This window comes from Lepus europaeus, chromosome 1 (genome assembly GCF_033115175.1).
Source record: "Lepus europaeus isolate LE1 chromosome 1, mLepTim1.pri, whole genome shotgun sequence".
Classification (NCBI taxonomy): Eukaryota; Metazoa; Chordata; class Mammalia; order Lagomorpha; family Leporidae; genus Lepus; species Lepus europaeus.
Genome location: NC_084827.1, coordinates 117760495 through 117783128, shown reverse-complemented (window position 1 = coordinate 117783128; position 22634 = coordinate 117760495). Strand labels below are relative to the sequence as shown.

The 22634-nt window shown below is 37.3% G+C and overlaps 1 protein-coding gene across 1 annotated transcript in view; it reads left to right on the top strand.

The window, feature by feature from the left end:
* Positions 1–22634, top strand: part of CHN1 (chimerin 1) — a 234226-nt gene that overhangs the window by 95049 nt on the left and 116543 nt on the right. Inside the window, exons 4-5 of the mRNA XM_062200515.1 lie at positions 7753–7784; positions 11129–11242. Of these exons, the coding sequence (XP_062056499.1) occupies positions 7753–7784; positions 11129–11242 (146 nt within the window). The remainder of the gene's footprint in view (positions 1–7752; positions 7785–11128; positions 11243–22634) is intronic.

Genomic DNA, 22634 nt, shown 5'->3' with positions numbered 1-22634 from the left:
AGTTTCACTTAAATGGGAGTAGTAAATTCAACAGATCTGTGATATATCATGGTGACTATAGTTGATAATGTGTACTAGAAAATCGCCAAGAGTAGCTTTTAAACATTCTGATCACAAAAACCAGAAAGAAGATGAGGTAATATAGTAGGTATTATAGCTTTTTTGAAACAATTCCACAATGTAGTCATATAGCAAAAGATCATGCTATACTCCATAATATATATGCACGTATTATACTGTTAGATAACCCATTGTAAACTTAGGTGTTCTTAGTGTCATGATTTGAACATACTTAACAATTATTTCAAGACTTAAATTGAAAGAGTGGGCCATTCTTATGAGGAAAAACAACGACATAATTGTATAATACTAATATGTGTATGACATAGATTGTTAGATATATATGTGTATGTATATATGTACACACAATTTTTCTGTTTTTGTTTTTTAAAGATTTATTTACTTGAAAGAGTTACAGAGGGGGAAAGAGAGAGAGAGAGGTCTTCCATGTGCTGGTTCACTCCCCAAATAGCCACAACTGCTGGAGGTAGGCCAATCCGAAGCCAGGAACCAAAAGCTTCTTCCAGGTCTCCCACGCAGGTGCAGAGGCCCAAGGACTTGGGCCATCTTCTACTGCTTTCTTAAGCTACCACAGAGAGCTGGATCAGAAGTGGAGCAGCTGGGACTAGAGTTGGTGCCCATATGGGATGCCGGCACTATAGGCTGGGGCTTTAACGCACTGCGTCATAGCACCAGCCCCATATTTTTTTTTTTTAAGAGATTTATTTATTTGAAAGACAGGGTTACAGAGAGAGCAAGAGAGACATAGAGAGAGATCCTCCACCTGCTCTTTCACTCCTCAAATGGACATGATGGCTAGGACTGGGCCAGACGAAAGGCAGTAGCCGGGAGCTTCTTCCAGGTTTCTCATGTGGGTCCAAGCGTCCAAGTACTGGGCCATCTTCTGCTGCTTTCCCAGGCTGTTAGCAGGGAGCTGGATTGGAAGTGGAGCAGCTGGGAGTCAAATCAGCACCCATAAGGGATACCAGCATTATAGACAGTGTCTTATCCCTCTATGTCTCAATGCCAACCCCAATATATACATACAAATTTTGTCAATTTAAAATAAACATAAATGGAAACTTGGCCATAAAAATAACTAAGTAAAATGACAGTGATAATCTTATCATCATGAAGTAGAATAATCCTATCTTATGATGATTAAATGACCTTTAAATATAACTAAAATATATAGCAAACAGCAAGAACTTGATAGATGGAGTCCATGATATCACCAAAGTACCTTCTAGAGAAACATTTTTTGATCCTCTGATTTTTCAGTTAGAGCTGATGTCTAAATAGCATCTTCTCAGAGATCCTTTCCTGACTACCTAACTTAAATATATCATAAGTCCTCCCTTTCTACCCATTCGTATTTGCATTAAAGCACTTAACCACCACTTCTTTTCTCGTAGTGTTCTTTTAAAAACGTATTTTCTGTCTTTCACCATTGCAATGTGAATTCCAAAAGAATTGTGACAACTTTGGTCTTATTCAGTGATGTGTCCTCACAGGTAGAAAAATATCTACCACAGCTTTAGCATTTTGTGAATGTTTTTTGAATGAGTGAGCCAAATGCCCTCTATCTTTCTGTCTACCTCAGTAAAAATTCTTCATAATCTGTTCTGCTGGAGCTTTTCTTACCTACATCCAGGACACATCCTATGAAAATAAACTGGGGTAAGAGAAGAGCTGATGGGAGAAGAGGGCAAGATTATATTGAGATGGTAAGAGAATGGAAAGTACTGAAGAACAGAAATGAAGAGCAGTAGAGGACGGGAGAAAAGTCACAATCTGCTGTGACACGCTAGTGACATTGTTTTTGGATGTTTTATAATACTTGAATAAAGCACGAGAACATTTTTTCCTACTCAATAAATTTGAGAACTGAAAGGTGATTTAATCAAACCTTTTTAGTAAGTATGGAATTTTTTTGTGCTTGAAGTATTATTTATTGATTTTTTGAATACAGTTTATTTTCCAAGGATGAAGGCCTATACATAGAATTGCAAGGTCAGAAAGTAGGGCACTTTTAAGATCTTAATGTGTGTTATCAATTGCTGTTGAAACAAATCAACTGATAATGCAGAAGTACCACAAATGTGTTTTTGCATGATGAATTATTTTTTCTATTCTCTTTTTAAATATTTTTATTTATATAAGATAAACAAATTTCATGTATTACATATATAAATATTTAGGAGCAGAGTGATACTTTCCACCCTACCCTCCCTACCCACACCCCCTCTCCCTGACCTCCTTCCTCCTTCCTTTTTCTTTGTTTTAATTTCTATAATGATCTGCTTTCAGTTTATTTTATAGTCATAAGCTTAACCCTTCACTAAGTAAATAATTCAGCAAATGATAAGAAAAAAATGTCCCTCAACAATAGAGACAAGGGCTGTAAGCAGTAATCAAATTTCAAAATGTCAGTTTTGCTCATGTACACTCCGTTTTTTTGTACTCTGTTACCACAAATCAGGGAAAACATGGTATTTGTCTTTTTGTTACTGGCTTATTTCACTGAGTGTAGTGGTTTCCAGTTGCGTTAATTTTGTTGTAAAAGACAGGATTTTATTCCTTCTTATGGCTAAGTAGCATTCTATAGTGTATATATACCACATTTTCTTTATCCAGTCATTGGTTGATGAACATATGATTTGATTCCATCTTAGCTATTATGAATTGAGTTGCAGTGAACATGAGGATACAGATCACTCTTTCATATGCTGATTTCATTTCCCTTGGGTAAATTCCCAGGAGTGGGATGGCTGGGTCATATGGCAGTTCTGTTTTTACCTTTCAGAGGAATCTCCCTATTGTCTTCCACATGGCTGTTCTAGTTTGCGTTCCCACCAACAGTATATTAAGGTACCTTTTCCCCAGATTCTTGCCAGCATTTGTTGTTTGTTGATTGTTGTATGAAAGCCATTCTAACTCATTGTTGTTTTGATTTGCATTTCCCTGATGACTAGTGATTCTGATAATTTTTTCAAGGGCCTATTGGATGTTTAAATTTCTTCTTTTGAAAAATACCTGTTCGAGTCCTTTGTCCATTTCTTAACTGGATTGTTTGCTTTGTATTGTTGTGTTTCTTGAGCTCTTTATAGATTTTGAATATTAATCCCTTATCAGCCTCAGAGTTTGCAAATATTTTCTTTTGTTTTGTTGGTTGCCTCTTCACTTTGTTGAGTGTTTCCTTTGTACTGCAGAAGTTTCTTGGCTTGATGTAATCCCATTTGTCTATTTTTGCTTTTGTTGAGTGTGCTTCTGGGGTCTTTTCCAAGAAGTCTTTGCCTATGCCAATGTCTTGGAGAATTTCCCAGATGTTCTCTAATACTTTGATGGTGTCAGGTCATAGATTTAGATCCTTGATCCATTTAAAGTTGATTTTTGTATATAGTGTAGGTAGGGGCCTTGTTTCATAATTTTGCATATGGAGATCCAGTTTTCTCAGCAACATTTATTGAAGAGACTGTCCTTTCTTTAGGGATTGATTTTTGCTCTTTTGTCAAAGATCAGTTGGTTGTAGCTATGTAAGTTGATTTCTGGGGTTTCCATTTTGTTCCATTGGTCTACATTTCTAGTTTTGTGCTAGTACCAGGCTGTCTTGATTATAACTGCCCTGTAGTATGTCTTGAAAAAGGTATTGTGATGCCTCTGGCTTTGATTTTCTTGTATAAGATTGCTTTAGCTATTCATGGTTTCTTGTGTTTCCATATGAATTTTAGCTTTTTTGTTTGTTTTCTAGATCTGAGAAGGATGTCCTTGGTGTTTTGATTGGGATCACGTTGTATCCATAAATTGCTTTCAAGTATGGCCATTTTGATGGTATTAATTCTTCCAATCCATAAACATGGAAGATATTCCATTATTTCTTTCTTCTATTTCTTCATTGTTTTGTAATTTTCTGTTTTTTTTTTAATTTATTTATTTGAGAGTTAGAGTTATAGATAGTAAGAGAGAGAGCGACAAAAGTAAAGATCTTCCTTCCGTTGGTTCACTCCCCAGATGGCCACAATGGCCGGAGCTGCACTGATCCGAAGCCAGGAGCCAGGTGCTTCTTCCCAGTCTCCCATGTGGGTTCAGGGGCCCAAGGACTTGGGCCATCTTCCACTGCTTTCTCAGGCCACAGCAGAGAGCTGGATTGGAAGAGGAGCAGCTGGGACTAGAATCAGTGCCCATATAGGATGCCAGCGCCACAGGTGGAGAATTAACCTACTGTGCCACAGTGCCAGCCCCATGTTTTGTAATTTTCATCAAAGAAATCTTTGGCCTTCTTGGTTAAATTTACTCTTAATTGTTCAAAATTTTGTAGCTTTTATGAATGGGACTGATCTTAAAAGTTCTTTCTCAGCTTTGGCATTTTCTGTGTATACAAAGGCTATTGATTTTATTTGTTAATTTTATATCCTGCCATCTTATCAAGCTCTCTTATGAGTTCCAGTATCCTCTTAGTGGTCTTTTGGTTCCCTTGTATATTGAATCATGTCATCTGCAAACAGGGATAATTTGACTTCCTCCTTTCCAGTTTGTATCCATTTGATTTCTTTTTTTTTGCCTAATGGCTCTGCCCAAAACTTCCAAAAACTGTATTGAATAGCAGTGGTGAAAGTGAGCATCCTTTCCTCATTCTGGATATTAGAGGAAATACTGCCAACTTTTACCCATTCAGTATGATGCTGGATGTGGGTTGGTTGTATATTGCCTTGATTCTGTTAATATATGTTCATTCTATACCCAATTTGCTTAAGGTTTTTATCATAAAACAATGTTGTATTTTATCTAATGTTCTCTGCATCTGTTGAACTAGTCATATGATTTTTATTCTTGCATTTGTTAATGTAAATCATATTTATTATTTTGTGTATGTTGAATCATCTTTGCATATCAGGGTTAAATCTCACATGATCTGGGTGAATGATCTTTCTGATGCATTATTGGATTAAATTAGCTAATGTTTTGTTGAGGATTTTTGCATCCATGTTCATTAGTGATGTTGGTCTATAGTTCTCTTTTTTGTTTGTTTGTTTCTCTTTCTGGTTTGAAAATTAAGGTAATGCTGGCCTCATAGAAGAATTTTGGCAAGATTCCCTCCCTTTCCATTGTTTTGAATAGTTTGAGAAGAATTGGAATTAGTTCTTTTTAGTCTGGTCGAATTCAGCAGTGAAACCATTGCATTCTGGGCTTTTCTTTGTTGGGAGAGACTTTGTTACTGATTCAGTCTCTACCTTGATTGTTGGTCTGTTTAAGGTTTCTGTGTCTTCATGACTCAATTTTGGTAGATTCTATGTGTCTAGGAATCTATTCATTTCCTCTGAATTTTCCAATTTGTTGGCAAGTTGCTGTTTGTAGTAATTCCTGATGATTCTTTTTTATTTTAGTTGTATCTGTTGTTACATCTCTTTTTTCATCTCTGATTTTATTGATTTGGGTCTTCTCCCTCTTTTTTTTTTTCAATGATATATCAGTTTTGTTTATTTTTTCAAAACCCCAGCTCTTCATTTCACTGATCTTTTGCATTATTATTTTTTGTATCAATTTTTTTTATTCTCTAACTTTAGTTATTACTTTCCTCCTAGTAATTTTGAGTTTGCTTTGTTAATTTTCGAGATCCTTGAGATGCATTAATAGATCATTGATTTGATGCCTTTCCAATTTCTTGATGTAGCACTAATTGCTAAGAACTTCCCTCTTAACACTGCTTCCGCTCTGCCCCATAAGTTTTGATATGTTTTATTGTCATCTTCATTTGGTTCCGAGTATTTTTTATTTTCCTTTTGATTTCTTCTTTAACCCACTGTTCATTCAGGAACATGTTAAATCTCTATGTGTTTGGATATGTTCTAGATATTCTTAAATTATACATTTCCAGCTTCATTCCATTGTAGTCAGAAAAGATACATGGTATGATTTCAATTTTTTTTTAAATTGCTGAGATTTGCTGTGTGGACTGGCATATTGGTCTATCCTATAGAATGTTTTCTGCACTGATGAAAAGAATGTATTCTTTTACTTTCAGTCTTCTTGTATCTTTGTTGGTGAGGTGTGTTTCTTGTAGGTAGCAAAATGATGGGTTTTATTTTTTAGTCCATTCAGCCAATCTGTATCTTTTAATTGAAGAATGTAGGCTATTTATATTCAAAGTTATTATGAATAAGTACCAATTTTGTTCTACTGTTTTTCCTAAATAATCCTATGGCTTGCTTTGAATTTCCTTTGTACTTTTAGTAGGAGGTTTTTCCACCTTCACATTCTCTCATAATTGTAACGGTCATTCTCTGAGTCATTTTTAAGGCTGAATATGCAGTGACAAATTCTTTCAATTCTGTCTGTTGTGGAAGGTGTTTATTTCACCTTTATTTATAAATGAGAGTTTTGCTGGGTATAGTATTCTGAGTTGACAGTTTCTTTGTTTTAGGACTTGGACTATGTCTCTCCATTCTCTCCTAGCCTGTAAGGGTTTCTGATGAAAAATCAGCTGTTAGTCTAATTGGGGATTCTCTGAAGGTAATCTGGCATTTCTCTTGTGTTCATTTTAGAATCCTTTGGTTTTTTGTTTTACTATTAAAAATTGACTGTAATATGTCACAGTGAAGATCTTTTCTGATTGTGTCTATTAGGAGTTCTATGTGCTTCCTGTACTTGGATATTCCTTTCTTTCTCCAAATTAGGTATGTTTTCTGTTATTATTTCACTCGATAGGTGTTCTAATATATTCTCTCTTTCCATGCCTTCAGGAACTCCTAACAAACATATGTTTGGTCATTTGATAGTATCCTATAAATCTTTTTGCAGTTTTTCTAATTTTTTCTTTTTCTGAGCTGTTTACGAGGATTTGTTTTCTAGTGTGGGCATTCTTTCTTTTTCACGAAGTCTGTTGTCGTGGCTTTCCACTGCATTTTCTATTTGACATACTGAATTCTTCATTTCTTTTTTTTTTTTAAGATTTATTTATTTGAAAGAGTTACACAGAAAGAAGAGAGAGAGAGAGAGAGAGAGAGAGAGAGAGAGAGAATGCGAATGCACTTCTTAATGCACTTCTTAATGCACTTCTTCCACTTTTCGTTTGCTATCTTCCCCTGGTGAAAATCAGTTGTTTTCCCTATTTCTCATCCAGAGTCTCTCTCAGTATACATAATGTTTTATAGATAATAAACAGGTCAGCAGGGCAAACTTTCGATGTAGTGGTTAAGATGCCCACGTTCCATGTTGGAATGCCTGCTCCTAATGCAGCTTCCTGCTGATATGCACCTTGTGAGGTAGCAGATGATGGCTCGGGGACTCAGGTGCCTACTACCCACATGAGAGACCTGGATAGAGTTCCAGGCTCCTGACTTTGATTGGACCCAACCCTGGCTGTTGTGGCCATTTGGGGAGGGAATCAGCATATGAATATTATCTTCTTCCCTCTCCATCTCCTTCTCTCCCTCCCTCCCCACTTTGCTCCATTTGCCTCCCTCTCATTTTATCTCTCTGCCTTCCAAATAAAGTGAAAAAGAAAAGGAACAGGTCTAGAGAGAGAAAAGATATCATCCAAATGGTATGATTAATATACTAGTAGGACTAGAAAATCTAATCTAATTCCAATCCTTTTTCTTTTAAAAAATGCTTTAGTTTGCCACATATATAAAATGTTATGTTCTGCACATTTGCATTTTACAGATATACTTTTCTTTTTCTTTCCAATAGGTAGAAAACAGACCAAAGTATTATGGAAGAGAGTAAGTATGCGTTATCAGAAACTGTTTTATAGATTGGCATATGTAACAGACAGGTAAATTGATTCTTTTAACAAAAATATAAGCGAAGTAAAGGGGGTATTCAAATTTGATGAGATTAAGTTTTTCTTTCTGAAAACAAACGTAATGTTCGAATTGGTGAAAAACATAGAAAATAAACACAAATATAAAGATAAAAATAGCATAGGAAAATGTACATGAGTAATGTTAAAGATGCAAACTATTTGAGTAAATAAATAATCCTGAATGTATTTGAGGAAATTGTATATGTACTCACGTATGTATGTGTTTTCTACCTGTAAGTGTGTGAGGGGGTCTTGAAAAGTTCGTGGAAATGCAAATTAGGAAAACTCAGTGTAGATTTCAGGATTTTTTGCACCAAAATAACTTATCTTTTAATTTCATCTTCTTACAAAATTTTTAAGTGTCCTCATACATATATATATGAGGGTGTCTTCAAAATGTTCATGAAAAATATGCATTATCTTTTTTTTAAAAGATTTATTTATTCATGAAGTAAAGTGACACACAGAGAGAGGGAGAGACAGAGGTCTTCACCTGCTGGTTCACTCCCCAAATGGCTACAATGGCCAAAGCTGGTTCAATCTGGAGTCAAGAGCCAGGAGTTTCTTCCGAGTCTCCCATGCAGGTGCAGGGGCCCAGCATTTGGGCTATCCGCCACTGTTTTCCCAGGCCATAGCAGAGACCTGGATCGGAAGAGAAGCAACTGGAACATGAACTGGTGCCATATGGGATTCTTGTGCTACAGGCAGAGGCTTAGCCCACTATGCCACAGCTCTACCCCAGTGCTTTATCTTTTAATTCCATCTTTACACGAGCTTTTTCTCTTTTTTTAAAAAAAGATTTCTTTATTTATTTGGTAGACAGTGTTACAGAGAGTGGAGAGAAAGGAGAAAGAGAGAGAGAGTAGAGAGAATGGAGAGTGGAGAGAATGAAGAGAGAGAGAGAAAGAAATCTTCCATCCGCTGGTTCACTCCCCAGATGGCCACAGTGGCTGGAACTGGGTGGATCCGAAGTCAGGAACCAGGAACTTCTTCCAGGTCTCCAACATGGGTGCACGGGCCCATGGACTTGGGCCACCTTTTGCTTTCTTCCTAGGTGCATCAGCAGGGAGCTGGATCAGACGTGGAGCAGCTGGGACTTGAACCTGTGTCTGTATGGGATGACAGCATTACAGGTGGCAGCTTTACTGGCTACATCACAGTGCCAGCCCCTCATGAGTTGTTTGAAGGCTTCAGTTGAGGGAGACTAAGCTATTGCTGTGAGGAAGAACTTCAGAAAGTTGCCAATTGTCCCTAGCAAGGTTGCTAAATTATTAAGATGCTATTTCAAGACCTTTTAAATATGTCATTTCAGGGTAGGCTATGTTTAAACAGTTGAAAAATGCTCATTATCAGTATTAAGTGAAAAAGTCAACCTATAAAATTACATGTAGGAGCAAGTGTTCAGCCTAGCATTTAAGGTGCCCATAACTCACATCAGAATACCTAGATTTGATTCCAAATTCCAGCTCCTGACTCAAATAAGCACTTGGGTTCCTGGCACCCTCATGGGAGACCTGAACTGAGTTTTTGCTTCCTCGCTTTAGCCCAGTCACTGCAGGTATTTGGGAAGTGAATGAGCAATGGAAACTCTTTCTGTCTCGGTCTCTCTCTGCCTCTCAGATGAATAAATAAAAATTTAAGAAATATATTTGTGCAGGGGCCAGTGCTGTGGCATATCAGGGCAAGCTGCCCTCTGCAGCACTGTCATCCCATATGGAAGCCATTTCAAGTCTCAGCTGCTCTGCTTCTGTTCTTCCTGCTAATGTACCTGGAAAGGCAGTGGAAGATGACCCAAGAGCTGGGCCCCTGCCAACATGTGGAAGACCCGAAAAAAGCTCCTGGCTTTGGCTTGGCCATGCCCCAGCCATTGCGGCTGTTTGGGGGAGTGAACCAATGGATGGAAGATCTGTCTCTCTCTCTCTCTCTCTCTCTCTCCCTCTCTACCTGTAATTCTGACTTTCAAATAAATGAATAAATGTTTAAAAAATATATATTTTACAAGATAAATGTATTATTCCAAATTCATATGACTATTGTTTCATTCATACAAGAAGCTGCCATTTCTTTTGAGCAATGAGTCAATGTAATTACTGTCGTGGAGGAAAGAATTTCCCTGTTCCAACCTAGATTTGAAAGCTAGGACTGTGAAATAAATTAACAATGAGCAGATTACCAGGACACAGAGTATACAAGTTCATTGATTTTTAATATCCTTCACACAGGGACGTCACAGGAAAAAATAAGGAGAATACATAAAACTAGTGAGAATTACGGGCTTAGTAAATTTTAATAGAAGAGAGCAAGGGGAGATACAAGTCAATTAGGGAAGAGTAAATGATTTTAGCAAAGATGAATGGACTCCTAGAAGAACAGAGAGGAGATACGCTAGTTTATGACAAGCTTTTGTTGACTTCATTTCCTTTCCTATAATACAGTCAGTCTTTGCAGTTGTTGAAACTCCTGGGGAGAGGGTGGGTGACAGGTGAGTTGCTTTTTAGAGGATCTATGTTCAGAAAGATTAGAAGATTTCAGAGAAGGCCTGTCCCTACACTTGTGTTTTTCAAGTACTTTCAGCTCAAAATTATGAATACACCAAAGTAGTGTATTTTGGGATGACATAGTGTTACTACCTTTTTTCCCCCAAGTTTTTTTTATGTCAAATTGTAAAAGTTGAATCTGCTGTGCCTATGTAAATAATATGTCATTTATGTTACTATGTTTATTTTTCCTGCTTTTTGCTCTGTTAATCAAAGATAAGATTTTAGCAGAGAGTGAAAACGAAGTATTAACGGTTTGCTTTTGGCTTGAGAATTAAGCAATGCATATTATGAACATTATTGGGCAATTGTGACAATTAAGGACAACCCAGGGTCCTGGAAAACTGCCAGCATAGACTCCAAGCCAAATTTTGGGTCGGTGCCATGAGTGAGAAGGAAGGAAATGGGACATAGTTATATATGTTTTTTGTAACAGGTCCATATGGTCAAATGGGTTGATCTTCCCTGCAATGGATGTGAATTTTGATTTTGTAGTTGTTAACTGGATTGGATAGCTACTTTGGTGCTGTTCTTATCATCACAGAGAAGTTGGCCAGGGTCCAGGCGCAGAGAAACATAAGCACAGTTAAACCTAAGTGCTTCTCTTGGACTGTGGGCACTAGTTTGTCTAGAAAGCAGCGGGAGAAGGGGGAGGTGCTGTTTTATCCTGCTTTATTGAGAAATGTGGAAAGCATATAGTTTCTAAGTTTTCCCTGTTTCTTAGATTCCATGGCATGATTTCCAGAGAAGCAGCTGACCAGCTCTTGAGTGTGGCCGAGGGGAGCTACCTCATTCGGGAGAGCCAGCGGCAGCCAGGAACCTACACTTTGGCTTTAAGGTTAGTCTTGGACCTGTAATTAAAACTGCGCTGCATTTGAAACCCTCTTAATAGAGGGCTTTAAATTTTAAAAACATCCAGCATGTAATTGAATTGGTTCTTGTTTTCTTGGGGCCTAATTACCATTTTAATAGCTTTGCAACCTTTTAAAAATTCCTCATGAATGGTAGTACTCAGTAATTAAGAATTGAAAAACTTTTAAAGCATTTTTATTATAGCTGCTTCCTTCCATCCCATTCTACTCCTTCTTTCTTATCTGTCTTACTGTTTTGGCTTCCATCTATGTCTTAAATAAGACAAGAAACTAAAAGAAAAAAAAAAAACTTACAAAGCTAAACCCCATGTCATTTCTCTTAGGTTGGCTTTTTGTTGAAACAGCTTTTCTTGGGAGCTCTGGGCTTTTTCCCTATCAACTGGACTGTGACTAGTGTTTTAGCTGTTCTTACCTTACCCTGCAGTGGCCAGAAGCAAGTATTTCCACTGACCTAGCACTAATCACCCAATAACAAAAAAAAAGAGTGCAATAGCCTGGTTATCTATTGTACTTACCTCATGCCAGGCCTCTAACCTCATTTATTCCCCACAAACAACTCTTTGTACTATTGTTATCTCTACAGGTGAAGAAATAGAGGACCTGGAGGTTGAATAATTTAGTCAAGATCATACATTTAATAAATTGTGCACCTGGCATTTGAACCCTGACATTCTGGCTTCATAATCTGTGTTTTTAATTGATTGACTTTGCTGCCATTCCAAAGGCTTAGACTCATTGTCCATTGTCTTTGTTTATGCATTCATTTGTTTGTTCCTGCATACATTCATCAGTTCTTTGGAAATGACTAAAATGTGGTAATTTCCCAAGAAAGAGGTTAAAGAAATGACATTTCTTTTGGTAGCTACAATGGAGGACAGAAAGATAATGTTTCTGGTTGGGACTAACAAATCTAACTCCTTCTCCAAGATCACTTAGGCCTGCTCTCATTCCTGTCCACATGATTTAGTGACAGTCTTTCTGATAAAAGAATGATGTGATCCAGTCTTATTTCATACTGAATTCTGAATCAATTCCATACTTACACAGTAGAGCTTGTTACAGTTCATGGAAGTTTTCTTTTTATGACAAATTATAAAATATAACTTCCTTTCCATGTCTTAAAAATTATATTGTTTTTTAGGTTTAGATTATTATATCCAAGAGAAAGAAAATCTAGTCTAGCTATTCAGATATCTATTCGTGTTGTCACTAATTGAGCTCAAAGATGGGGGCAAACTACAGAATTTTTTGATGCTAGTTTTAGCATCTTTCTATTCTGACATTTTATAATCCTATTCTAAAATTCTGCTCCACTGCATTTCCACATAGCCTGATCATCTGATTGCCTGAAGTAAAAAGCCTTGATGTAAAGGCTTAGTTTTGTCTCATTGCAATGTTGAAGGAGTTTCCATTACATTATGTTGGCTGTCATCTTAGAAGGCAGACATCGTGCTGTTTTTCCTGACTGACGCTAAATATTCCAAGCTCTTCTCATTCCCAGCTTCTTACCCTCCTGCACTCTACTACAGCTTTTAAGTTTATAATCACTTCCCATCCACTCTGGCCTAGTAAATCTTGGAATAGGAATTAGAGAATAGATGAGCATTAAATTGATAGGAATGTTTTTACTTCATAGGTCTAGGGTAATATACACCCTTCCTTTTGTTATTGAAAATCACCCTAAAATCATTACTTGGAAAAGAAATAGTAATGAGTAAAAGATGCTGAAGTGATGCTAGGGAGAGAAATTTGTAAATATGCATTTTGAATAATTTACATGCTAAAATATGATTGACATTTTCTTTGTTTTAAAGTAGATGTAGGGTAGGGAAATGTTAAGCAGAAAATGAAATTTTGTATTGATAAATGTATTGTTCTCTCCAGACACTCTGACTTCAACTAATGATTCTCCCAATTCACATCAGTTTGTTTTGTTTTTCACATAATGTGTGATCCATGTGGGCTTAGCCAGTTTTCCTAGTTTATAGCCATCCATCTCACCAGAAGGTCATCATGTTGTTTCCCCAACATGTGTCCAGAGTCCCATCTCCTCTAATGTTTATTATGCATTGATGGTACTGACCAAGGGCTCTAAAATTAGCAGTAAATCCTTAAATTCTTCAGTAGGTCCCTCAACGTCAGTATATCCAAAAGTGAACTCTTCATTTTTACTCCCAGATATACTTTAATATTTCTGTTCTCTTTATTAACTGGTAAACACTATTATTCAGTCAGTTCACACAAGATAAAAACAAAGAAATTATTTTCTTTTTTCTCTTAGATCTCTTTTAAGATGTTTTTAGCATCAGACTCATAGAATGACGATCACTTTAAGTAACACTCTGATATCAGAATCAGCCCTTAAGGCTTCCTGGTCTGGCTGAAAAGCCCATGAGAGCATTTCAGACATGGTAAGCCACAACAGTGTGGCAAAAAATGTTCTACATGTAGGATCTCTGTGAGTGAGACCCCAGTGGAAAGAAGTGGCCATCAAAGAAGGATGTACTTTTCTCTAAAGGAAGGAGAGAACTTCTACTTTGCTTATAGTCTTGTCCAAATACTGATGGAGTTTGTGGACTCAAAAGGCTTCCATAGCTTAGGCAGCTCATTTCAAGAGACTCGGGTGGTCACTGACGTCATACATAAGAGTGTTAATTGGTAAAATAGAAACAGGACTCACTGTGCGCCAACTCCCCATGCAGGACCTCTGTCCTCAATGAGTTGTATTGAGAATTAACTGTAAAACCAGTTCTCAAACTGTGTGTGTGTGAGTGTATGTGTATGTGCATGTGCGTGCAAATTATTGAAATCTTTACTTAGTATAGAGTTGGTCTTGTGTGTACAAAGTTAATTGAAAATTAATTTTAATGGAGAATGGGTCTGGCAAGGGGAGAGGGAGGAGGAGGAGGGATGGGAGGTGGGTAGAAGGGCTCATAGGGTGGGAAGAGTAACTATATTCCTGAAGTTGTACTTATGAAATTTGTATTCCTTAAAAAAAATTTAAAAAATAGATGTGTGTAGGTCCTAGCATCATTATTTAGTGGCTCCTACAAACTGTATCCAACATCAAATATATATTTTTATGTTAAAATTGTCCAAGTTTTTTTTAAAGATTTACTTATTTATTTGAAAGTCAGAGTTAGAGAAAGGAGAGAGAGACACACACACAGAGATCTTCCATCTGCTGGCTCACTACCCAAATGGCTGCAACAGGTGGAACTGGGCTAATCCAGAGCCAGGAACCCTGAGCCAGGAGCTAGGATCTTCTTCTAGGTCTCCCATGTGGGTCTAGGGGCCCAAGTAAATGGGCCATGTTCTGCTGCTTTTCCAGGCGAGTTATCAGGGAGCTGGATTGGAAGTAGAGCATTTGAGACTCCACCCTGCACCCATTTGGGATATTGGCACCACAGGTGGTAGCTTTACCCACTATGCTAGCACTGACCCCATATAAGTTTTTTTAAATGAAAAATGTAAGCTGCTTTTGAAATTTATTTTTGTAGTTTTCCTTTTTTGTTTTGAGCCATGCTTTTCATTTTACTTTTCATAGGCATTGAAAGTCCCAGGTATTGTGCATTTATTATCTAATGGTTAAGAGAATTATTTCTTATTTACTCATCTTACATAGCCAAACCCAGTAATTTTATTTCTTAAGTGTTTCTCAGAATTTCCCTTCCTTTTCAACTGTGAGAAAAGGCAGCTTCCTGGACTAGTTCAGTAACTACCTAAGAAATCGCCCTCAGTTCAGTCTTGTCCTTTCTAATGCATCCTCTACAGGCTCATTAGAGACCTACTTAAAATCTAAGTGGCTGCAAGGTTGTAGGGTTGAGCAGAGCTCAACATTTCCAAGGACACACCTCCCTCTCACGCTAGCATTTACCTTGTGCTTGTAGGGTCTTGCTCCCTCACTTATGAGCTTTGTGTGCACTGGGAGGTGTTATTTAAGGGGGTGTGTATGTACTTATGCTGCGCCAGTGCTGGCTTTCTGTGGTCAGCCGTGAGGGCATGGACGATGCGGCTTCTGTGGGTGAGGTCTTCTTTTCCTCTTCAGCTATCTTTTCTCCCACTCCCCATGTCTGCCTGAAGTTCACCCCAGGCTTACCTGGCTTTTCTGTTGATCTTTGATTCAGGAATAATGATTGTTACTCAGTGTTTATAGTGCAAGTGGAGCATAGTGTATAGGTGAAGAGAAGGTACCATCCCAGGTACTGCATTATGACTCATGAAGTATGTTAGAGGAACTTTAGGGTTTTCAGTGTATTGATTTTGACAGCATTTGCATGAGCGATAGGTTAATGTGATGTCATAGCAAATATTAATTATAAGTAACCTAAAACAGTTTTAATACTTTGGGATTGAGGGGCCTGTGTTATGGTGCAGCGGGTTAAACCACCACCTATGACGCTGCCATCCCATTTGAATGTCTGTTCAAGGCTCAGCTGCTCTACTTCCTCTGACTCCCTGCTAATGTGTCTGAGAAGGCAGCAGAAGATGGTCTAAGTGCTTGGGCTGCAGCCATCACTGTGGAGTTCCTGGATTCTGGCTTAAGCCTGGTCCAGCCCCGGCCATTGAGGCCATTTGGAGAGTGAACCAGTGGATGGAAGATCTCTCTCTCCATGTAACTCTGCCTTTCAACTAAGGAAATAAATAATTTTAAAAAGAATTTGGCTGATAATGTTTTCTGCATGATTTTCGTAGTTTGGGAACTAATCTTGTAAAAAGTATATTTTATAAAGTAATACAATTTTTCTCATCAGAAGGAAAGTGTTATGTTCAGTTTGGACATATTTTTGTAAAGATTTATTTATTTTATTTGAAAGGTGGGGTTATAGAGAGAGAGAGGGAGAGACATCTTCTGGCTGGTTCATTCTCCAAATGAATGAGCTATTTACTCCACAATAGCTGGAGCTAGGCTGATCCGAAGCCAGGAACCAGAGCTTTTTCTGGGTCTCCCATGCAGGTTCAGGGGCCCAAGCACTTGGGCCATTTTCTACTACTTTTCCAGGTCATTAGCAGAGAGCTAGATTGGAAGAGAAACAGCCAGGAATTGAACCAGTACCCATATGGGATGCCAGCGCTGCAGGTGGGGCCTTAACCCACTCTACCTCAGCACTTGCGCCAGTTTGGGTATTTTCAATTGGCCTGTCTTCCAGTTCTCCTTTTCTGTCTTCTGCTATTTCTAATCTGTTGTTTAATAGCACATCCAGTGAGTTCTGAATTTCATGTAGTATGCTGTTATTTTCCACAGTTTTCATTTGCTTCTTGTAAATGATGAAAAAAGAGAAGAAAAGACTAATGGAAAGCTAATAAGAGTGATCATATGAACTGATCATGCCATCTATTTTCTCATTATCTCCACTGTACCTGATAAAAATCTCAGTATTTCTGACTATAAGTAGGCCCCAAGTATTCAGAGCTAGTGTGCCACTTTTTATCTGAAATTTTCATGTTGCTTATTTAATGGAATTGGTGTGAATGCAGTAAGGCCTTTACTGACTTAGGAAAAAAAATAAATGACATTTCATCCTAAAGATTTCTTGCCTTAACCAGAATGTATAAATAGGTGATTCATAGCTGAGCATTAGAATCTCACTATCATTCCTCCTAAGACATCCATTTAATGTTAGGTACATTTGCATGAGTTTTGTCCAAGAATTTTCTTGGAAATATTTTATACCATCTCTTTATGGTTGTTGCACATTTGCTAGGCCATAGGACTAAAGTTACACATCACTTTGACATATTACTGGGCTTTCTGTCAACATTGATTTTTAATATAAGCTATCTTTTTTACATATTGGGTTGAGTTTCTGAATTTGTTCATTTTTAAAAATGAGAAGTTGAATACTCATAAAATCATAAGTATTATTTTACTAAAACTAGAAAAGAAGGGCCGGTGCTGTGGCATGGCAAATATAGCCGCTGCCTGCAGTGCCCACATCCCATATGGGTGCTGGTTTGAGTACCGGCTGCTCCACTTCTGATCTACTCTCTGCTGTGGCCTTGGGAAAGCAGTGGAAGATGACCCAGGTCCTTGGGCCCCTGCACCCACATGGAAGACCCAGAAGAAGCTCCTGGCTCCTAGCTTCGGATCAATGCAGCTCCAGCTGTTGTGGGCAATTGGAGAGTGAACCAGCAGATGGAAGACCGACCGACCCCTCTCTCCCTCTCCCCCCCCCCCCACCTCTTAATTTCAAATAAATAACTAAATATTTAAAAGAAAAAGAAAACTGAAGAAGAAAAATTTTAAATACTAGCCAGTTAAACAGGAATCCTTTCAGTACAGTCTGTAAATTAGAAGAGAAGAGGAAGATCAGAATAAGCAATTGAGACTTTTACAGTTCTATCACAAAATAATTGCAGTTATCTCTTCTCTCACCATTGGAACTTTGGAAATGGAGTTGTAGGATAGATTTTATAATCTAACAAACTTGAGTTGTAGTTGCCTGACCTTAGTTTATATGTTTAGCCTTTTCAAGCCTTAGTTTCTAATTTGTAAAATGGGAATGATAATCCTAGTGCCTCTTGACGGAGAGCTTGTTATAGTCTGTTACTAGAGCATCCCATTGTCAGGAATCATATTCTGTATCAATTGAGAGGCTTCTGGCTGCAAGTATTCTGATACTCAAGCAAATTCTGTTGTTTTAGATATAAATTTTTAAAGGAGACATTTCATGTAGTAAAGACTTGAGAAATGTAATAATAGCATGGCTGGTTAGCATCCTATTGATGTTGTGAAGGCCTTGGGATCATTCTGTTTCAGTTTATGGGCACTCAGTTCATCAGTGTTAGTCTGAGGCTGATTTTCCTTGTAGTCTAAAGGAGGCTGCCACAGCAATGAGAGTTGTATGCTTTCTTAGGACCAGCCAGACAGTCGGAGGAACTCCACCCCTGTCATGCAGTATGCATCCTTCCTTTTAGCGTAACAGGGCTGTTGGGAGTCCCCCTTTCTGACCTCTGCTTGTATGGTGAAATGAATGTACTAATTACTTACCTAACTATCATCTGCTTGTAGAGCTGGGAAATAGGGTCAGCTACTTTTGGAATATGAGGCTTTGAGAGAAGAACTTGGTGACCAAACAATCTGGCAGCAGGGAGGGAGGGAGGGGACACAGATACCAATTAGGCAGTCACCCGTGGACAATACAACATTGTAGGCTGTAGTCATTAAGATAGTTTCCTTATTAGGCGAAGAGCATCAACTCATGGTATCATTCTAAAAGTTTTAGTCATGTCAACTTCATATTAAAGTAATTTATCTAATTTTACCTTTAGTAAATAGTAACAAAAGTCAATTGTGTGACCCACCAAAGTTTTGTAAATTGTGTTTTGTTGATGTTCTTTTGCCTGTATGTAGTAATTGAAAAACTTGATTAAAATAAAACTGACTTTTGGCCGGCGCCGCGGCTCACTAGGCTAATCCTCCGCCTTGCGGCGCCGGCACACCAGGTTCTCGTCCCGGTTGGGGCACCGATCCTGTCCCGGTTGCCCCTCTTCCAGGCCAGCTCTCTGCTGTGGCCAGGGAGTGCAGTGGAGGATGGCCCAAGTGCTTGGGCCCTGCCCCCCATGGGAGACCAGGAGAAGCACCTGGCTCCTGCCATCGGATCAGCACGGTGCGCCGGCCGCAGCGCGCCTACCGCGGTGGCCATTGGAGGGTGAACCAACGGCAAAAAGGAAGACCTTTCTCTCTGTCTCTCTCACTGTCCACTCTGCCTGTCAAAAAAAAAAAAAAACAAAACTGACTTTTAAATAATTCAGTGTTTTAAAAGTGATATAGTAAACTTAATTAGGTTAATATTTTGAGCACACTGAACTTCATAATTATTTTTGACTGGTATATAAGAATGGTTCAAAAAGTCAATGAAAATGAAATCAAAAGATAAATTTATTTTGGTGCAAAAATTTGAAATTTTTGTGAAGGGAAGGGCCTCCAAAAAGTTAAAAGGTATATTATGAAAAAAATCATGCGTGGATTTCTAAAGTTTTAATAGAAGACCTTAATAGTTATATTTGAAATTTAGAAAGGTCATTGTTGGAGCAATAAGAATTATGGATAGAAAGGGTGGTGGCAGCTAACTTTACTGGAATTATTTAGATAATTAATTTAGTAAAGTTTTCCTTTGGCTATGACTTAGTGATCTTTAAAAGAGATTCTAGATACGTTATAGATTTTGAAGGGCTCACTTTGTGAAGAAGTGTTAACTCCATATTTGGCAACTCCAGAGAAATTTCTGTTAATCTGACTCATTTTAGCTTTTCTAAATTGGGAGAAGAACAAGGTGACATATGTGCAAGAATCTTGAATAATCCCCAAATCCTATATCTGGATATTCAGGACAGATTTGGACATATTTCACAGAATGCCTTATAACCAAAGTCCTCAGGACTTTGCTATAGATTTTATGGTGAACATCAAAATAAGAATTATTTGGGAAATTTTTAAATAATGGAGAAGTATGAAAGTATTAAAATGTGAAAAGCATTTATGAGTAAATTATGAATTTTTAAATGTCATATTTGATAAATTCTGAAATAATATCTGCATTCTGAAAAGTAAAATCATACAAAACAGTTTGTGTAGTATCATACAGTTTATGTAAAGTTATATATAAGTAGAGGGGTGTCTAAAAGAACAGTCATCAAATGTTTAGTGTTTATTTCTGAGTAATATAAATTTTATTTCTGTGTTCCTTTTGAGTTGCTTGGCTTCTTTTCAAAAATAATTCTTAAATATATCGTTTTGTAATCAAAGAAAAAACCAGTGGGGCTATTTTTATTTTACTTGAGAAGAAATGAAAACATTAGTAGCAACCTTGGATCAACATGGAAGACAATGCATCCTAAATCTCTGAAGATGTGACTGTAAACAGAGTGGTCAACTTGCTTAAATAATCTGTAACAAGAAGGATTTCAACTGGGGCAATAGAAAGAGAAGTCACAGGTGAAGGGCCATCCCAGGACTGCAGGAGGGGAGTGTGGACCTGTGCTGGCAGTGCTGTTTCTAGTGTGGAGATGAATGCACGGAGGCTTCTGAGTCTTGCTGCCATTACATGCAATCTCTTTCTTTCCGGCAGTACTTCTCAGAACCTGGGGGTTTTGTTAATACGACTGTGTTGCATTTCCCAGTTTAGAGTTATAATTAACTTACCAACTTACCTATGGAATGTATGCAATTCAGTGGTTTTTTAATACATTCACAAAGTTATGCAACATAATCAATTTTGGAACATTTCATCACCCTAAAAAGAAAGGAAACTGCATCTGCACTCACTTCTCATTTCTCCCCAGCTCTCCCAGCCTTAGCCAACCACTACCTACTTTTGTCTTTGTAGATTTATACACACCAGATATTCCATGTAAATTATATAATATGTGATCTTTTATGATGAACTTATTTCTCAGATCATGATGTTTTCAAAGTTCATCTGTGTTGAAGCATCTTTAATATGAAAGCAACACATAGATGTGATAAGAAGTTTCTAAATAAGCAAAAAGTATGTATGCTAATAAACTGTTGTGCTGTCCTACCACTTCCTTTTACTTCTACTCCCTAGAAGTAATGCCATTCACAATTGTATGATCTTCCAGAAATTAGTCATGCATAAACACACAATAATTTTTATGTCATATACATATATTGTATTTTATTTTAAGTGGTAGTTGTTAGGGATGGCTGCCCGTAACAGCAGAGATGATCTTTAGTCTTTGCAGAAGTTTGCTTTATTGTCTGCCTGGATGCACAGTTGTGTACTAAACAGTAAATTCCCGACAAAAACCATCATTACCTTGTTAATTCAGTTTTAGCTGAACAATGAGTAGTTTAAGAACATCTTGAACCAGATTCTGTGAGTATAACTGCAAAACCTGTGATGGGGGTTTCTGTGGACACAATGGTAAAATAGAGCTGCTTTGAATTCTGTAAACATAGTTGAGATTTAATTTAGTGTTGCTTTGAGCTCAGAATGCTGATGAGATTCTATTAAGCATGGGCTCCTGTGAGAATATTATTTCATCTTTATAGTATTGAAGAGTTAATATGAAGATGTTGCTACAGCATTAGAAAATGATAAAATACATACATTCAAATTAAAATTGTAAATTTCCTACTGTTTGAAAACAACCGGTAATTCCTCACTGAGTCTCAGAACATTAGGTTCACTTTTAAGGTGAACTTGGCCTAAGAGTTCTTGAGTAAAGCCAGAGACTCATAGTGCATTTGGTAAAGGGCTTTATACTTTGTAAAATATAAAAATGTGTTGATAGCTTTTTTTGTTTAAGAACAAGGATCAAACGGAACTGGGAAAGGATTATGCTGCTGGTAGGCGTTGACGTGTAATGTACTATGTGTTCTTTCTATCTGATAGCTCATGATAGGTTTAGCTGGTTACCATGGTTTCATTTCATTTCCTGCAAACCTTCTTGTTGTGCTATTTGGAATAAGTGGAAAATAACGTTCTACAGAATAATTTTTCAGGAATGTTTTTCTGCTCTTAAGATTATGGAACACTTTATGGGAAATTTTCCAGACACAAGAACAGGTGATAACACACATGATGACAGTAGAATTTAGTAGTCTTGAAATATCAGAAATTGATATGATAAAAAGGATAGCATAATTCACTTAAAAATGTCAAGCCACATTATTAGTGCCACAGTCTTTTAAAATATTATTGGTGCAAGTTGACTGTCTCTTATCTGAAATGCTTTAGACCAGGAGTGTTTCAGATTTATACTATTTTCAGATTTTGGAACATATGCATTTACAAAGTGAGCTATCTTGGGAATAAGACCAGAGTTTAAATCTGAAATTCATTTGTTTCATATCTACCTTAAACATGTAGCCTAAAGGTAGTTTTATCCAGTATTTTTGGTGTACCTGCATTTTGACTAAAACCTGTCACATGAGGTCAGGTGTGGAGTTTTTTACTTGTGGTCCAAAGCTTCACATTGGTGCATTTCTGATATTTTTGGATGAGGAATGCTCAGTGTGTATAATATTTCCACTTGATATGAAGCACCCTCTGGTTAGATGTGCTTTAATAGAACAAACTACATAAAGTAATTGATGTGACACAGTAGGGAGTGGGTAGCTTAAAATAAAGCATCCTTCATACTTGAAAATGTATTCCTGAAAAATACGCTGCAAATTGAACCATATTATAAATGCATAAGATGAGATAGCTGTTTGAACAGATTAGAATTTTTTTCTAACATATATACAATGAGAAAATATTAAAAGTATAGGAAAGCACGGAGAAAAGAAAAATCATCTCTCATCCCACTACCCAGAGATAATTACTGTTATAAATGTGGTTTATGAAATTCAAGCACTTTCTTGAGTTTTATAGAAATGATTTCATG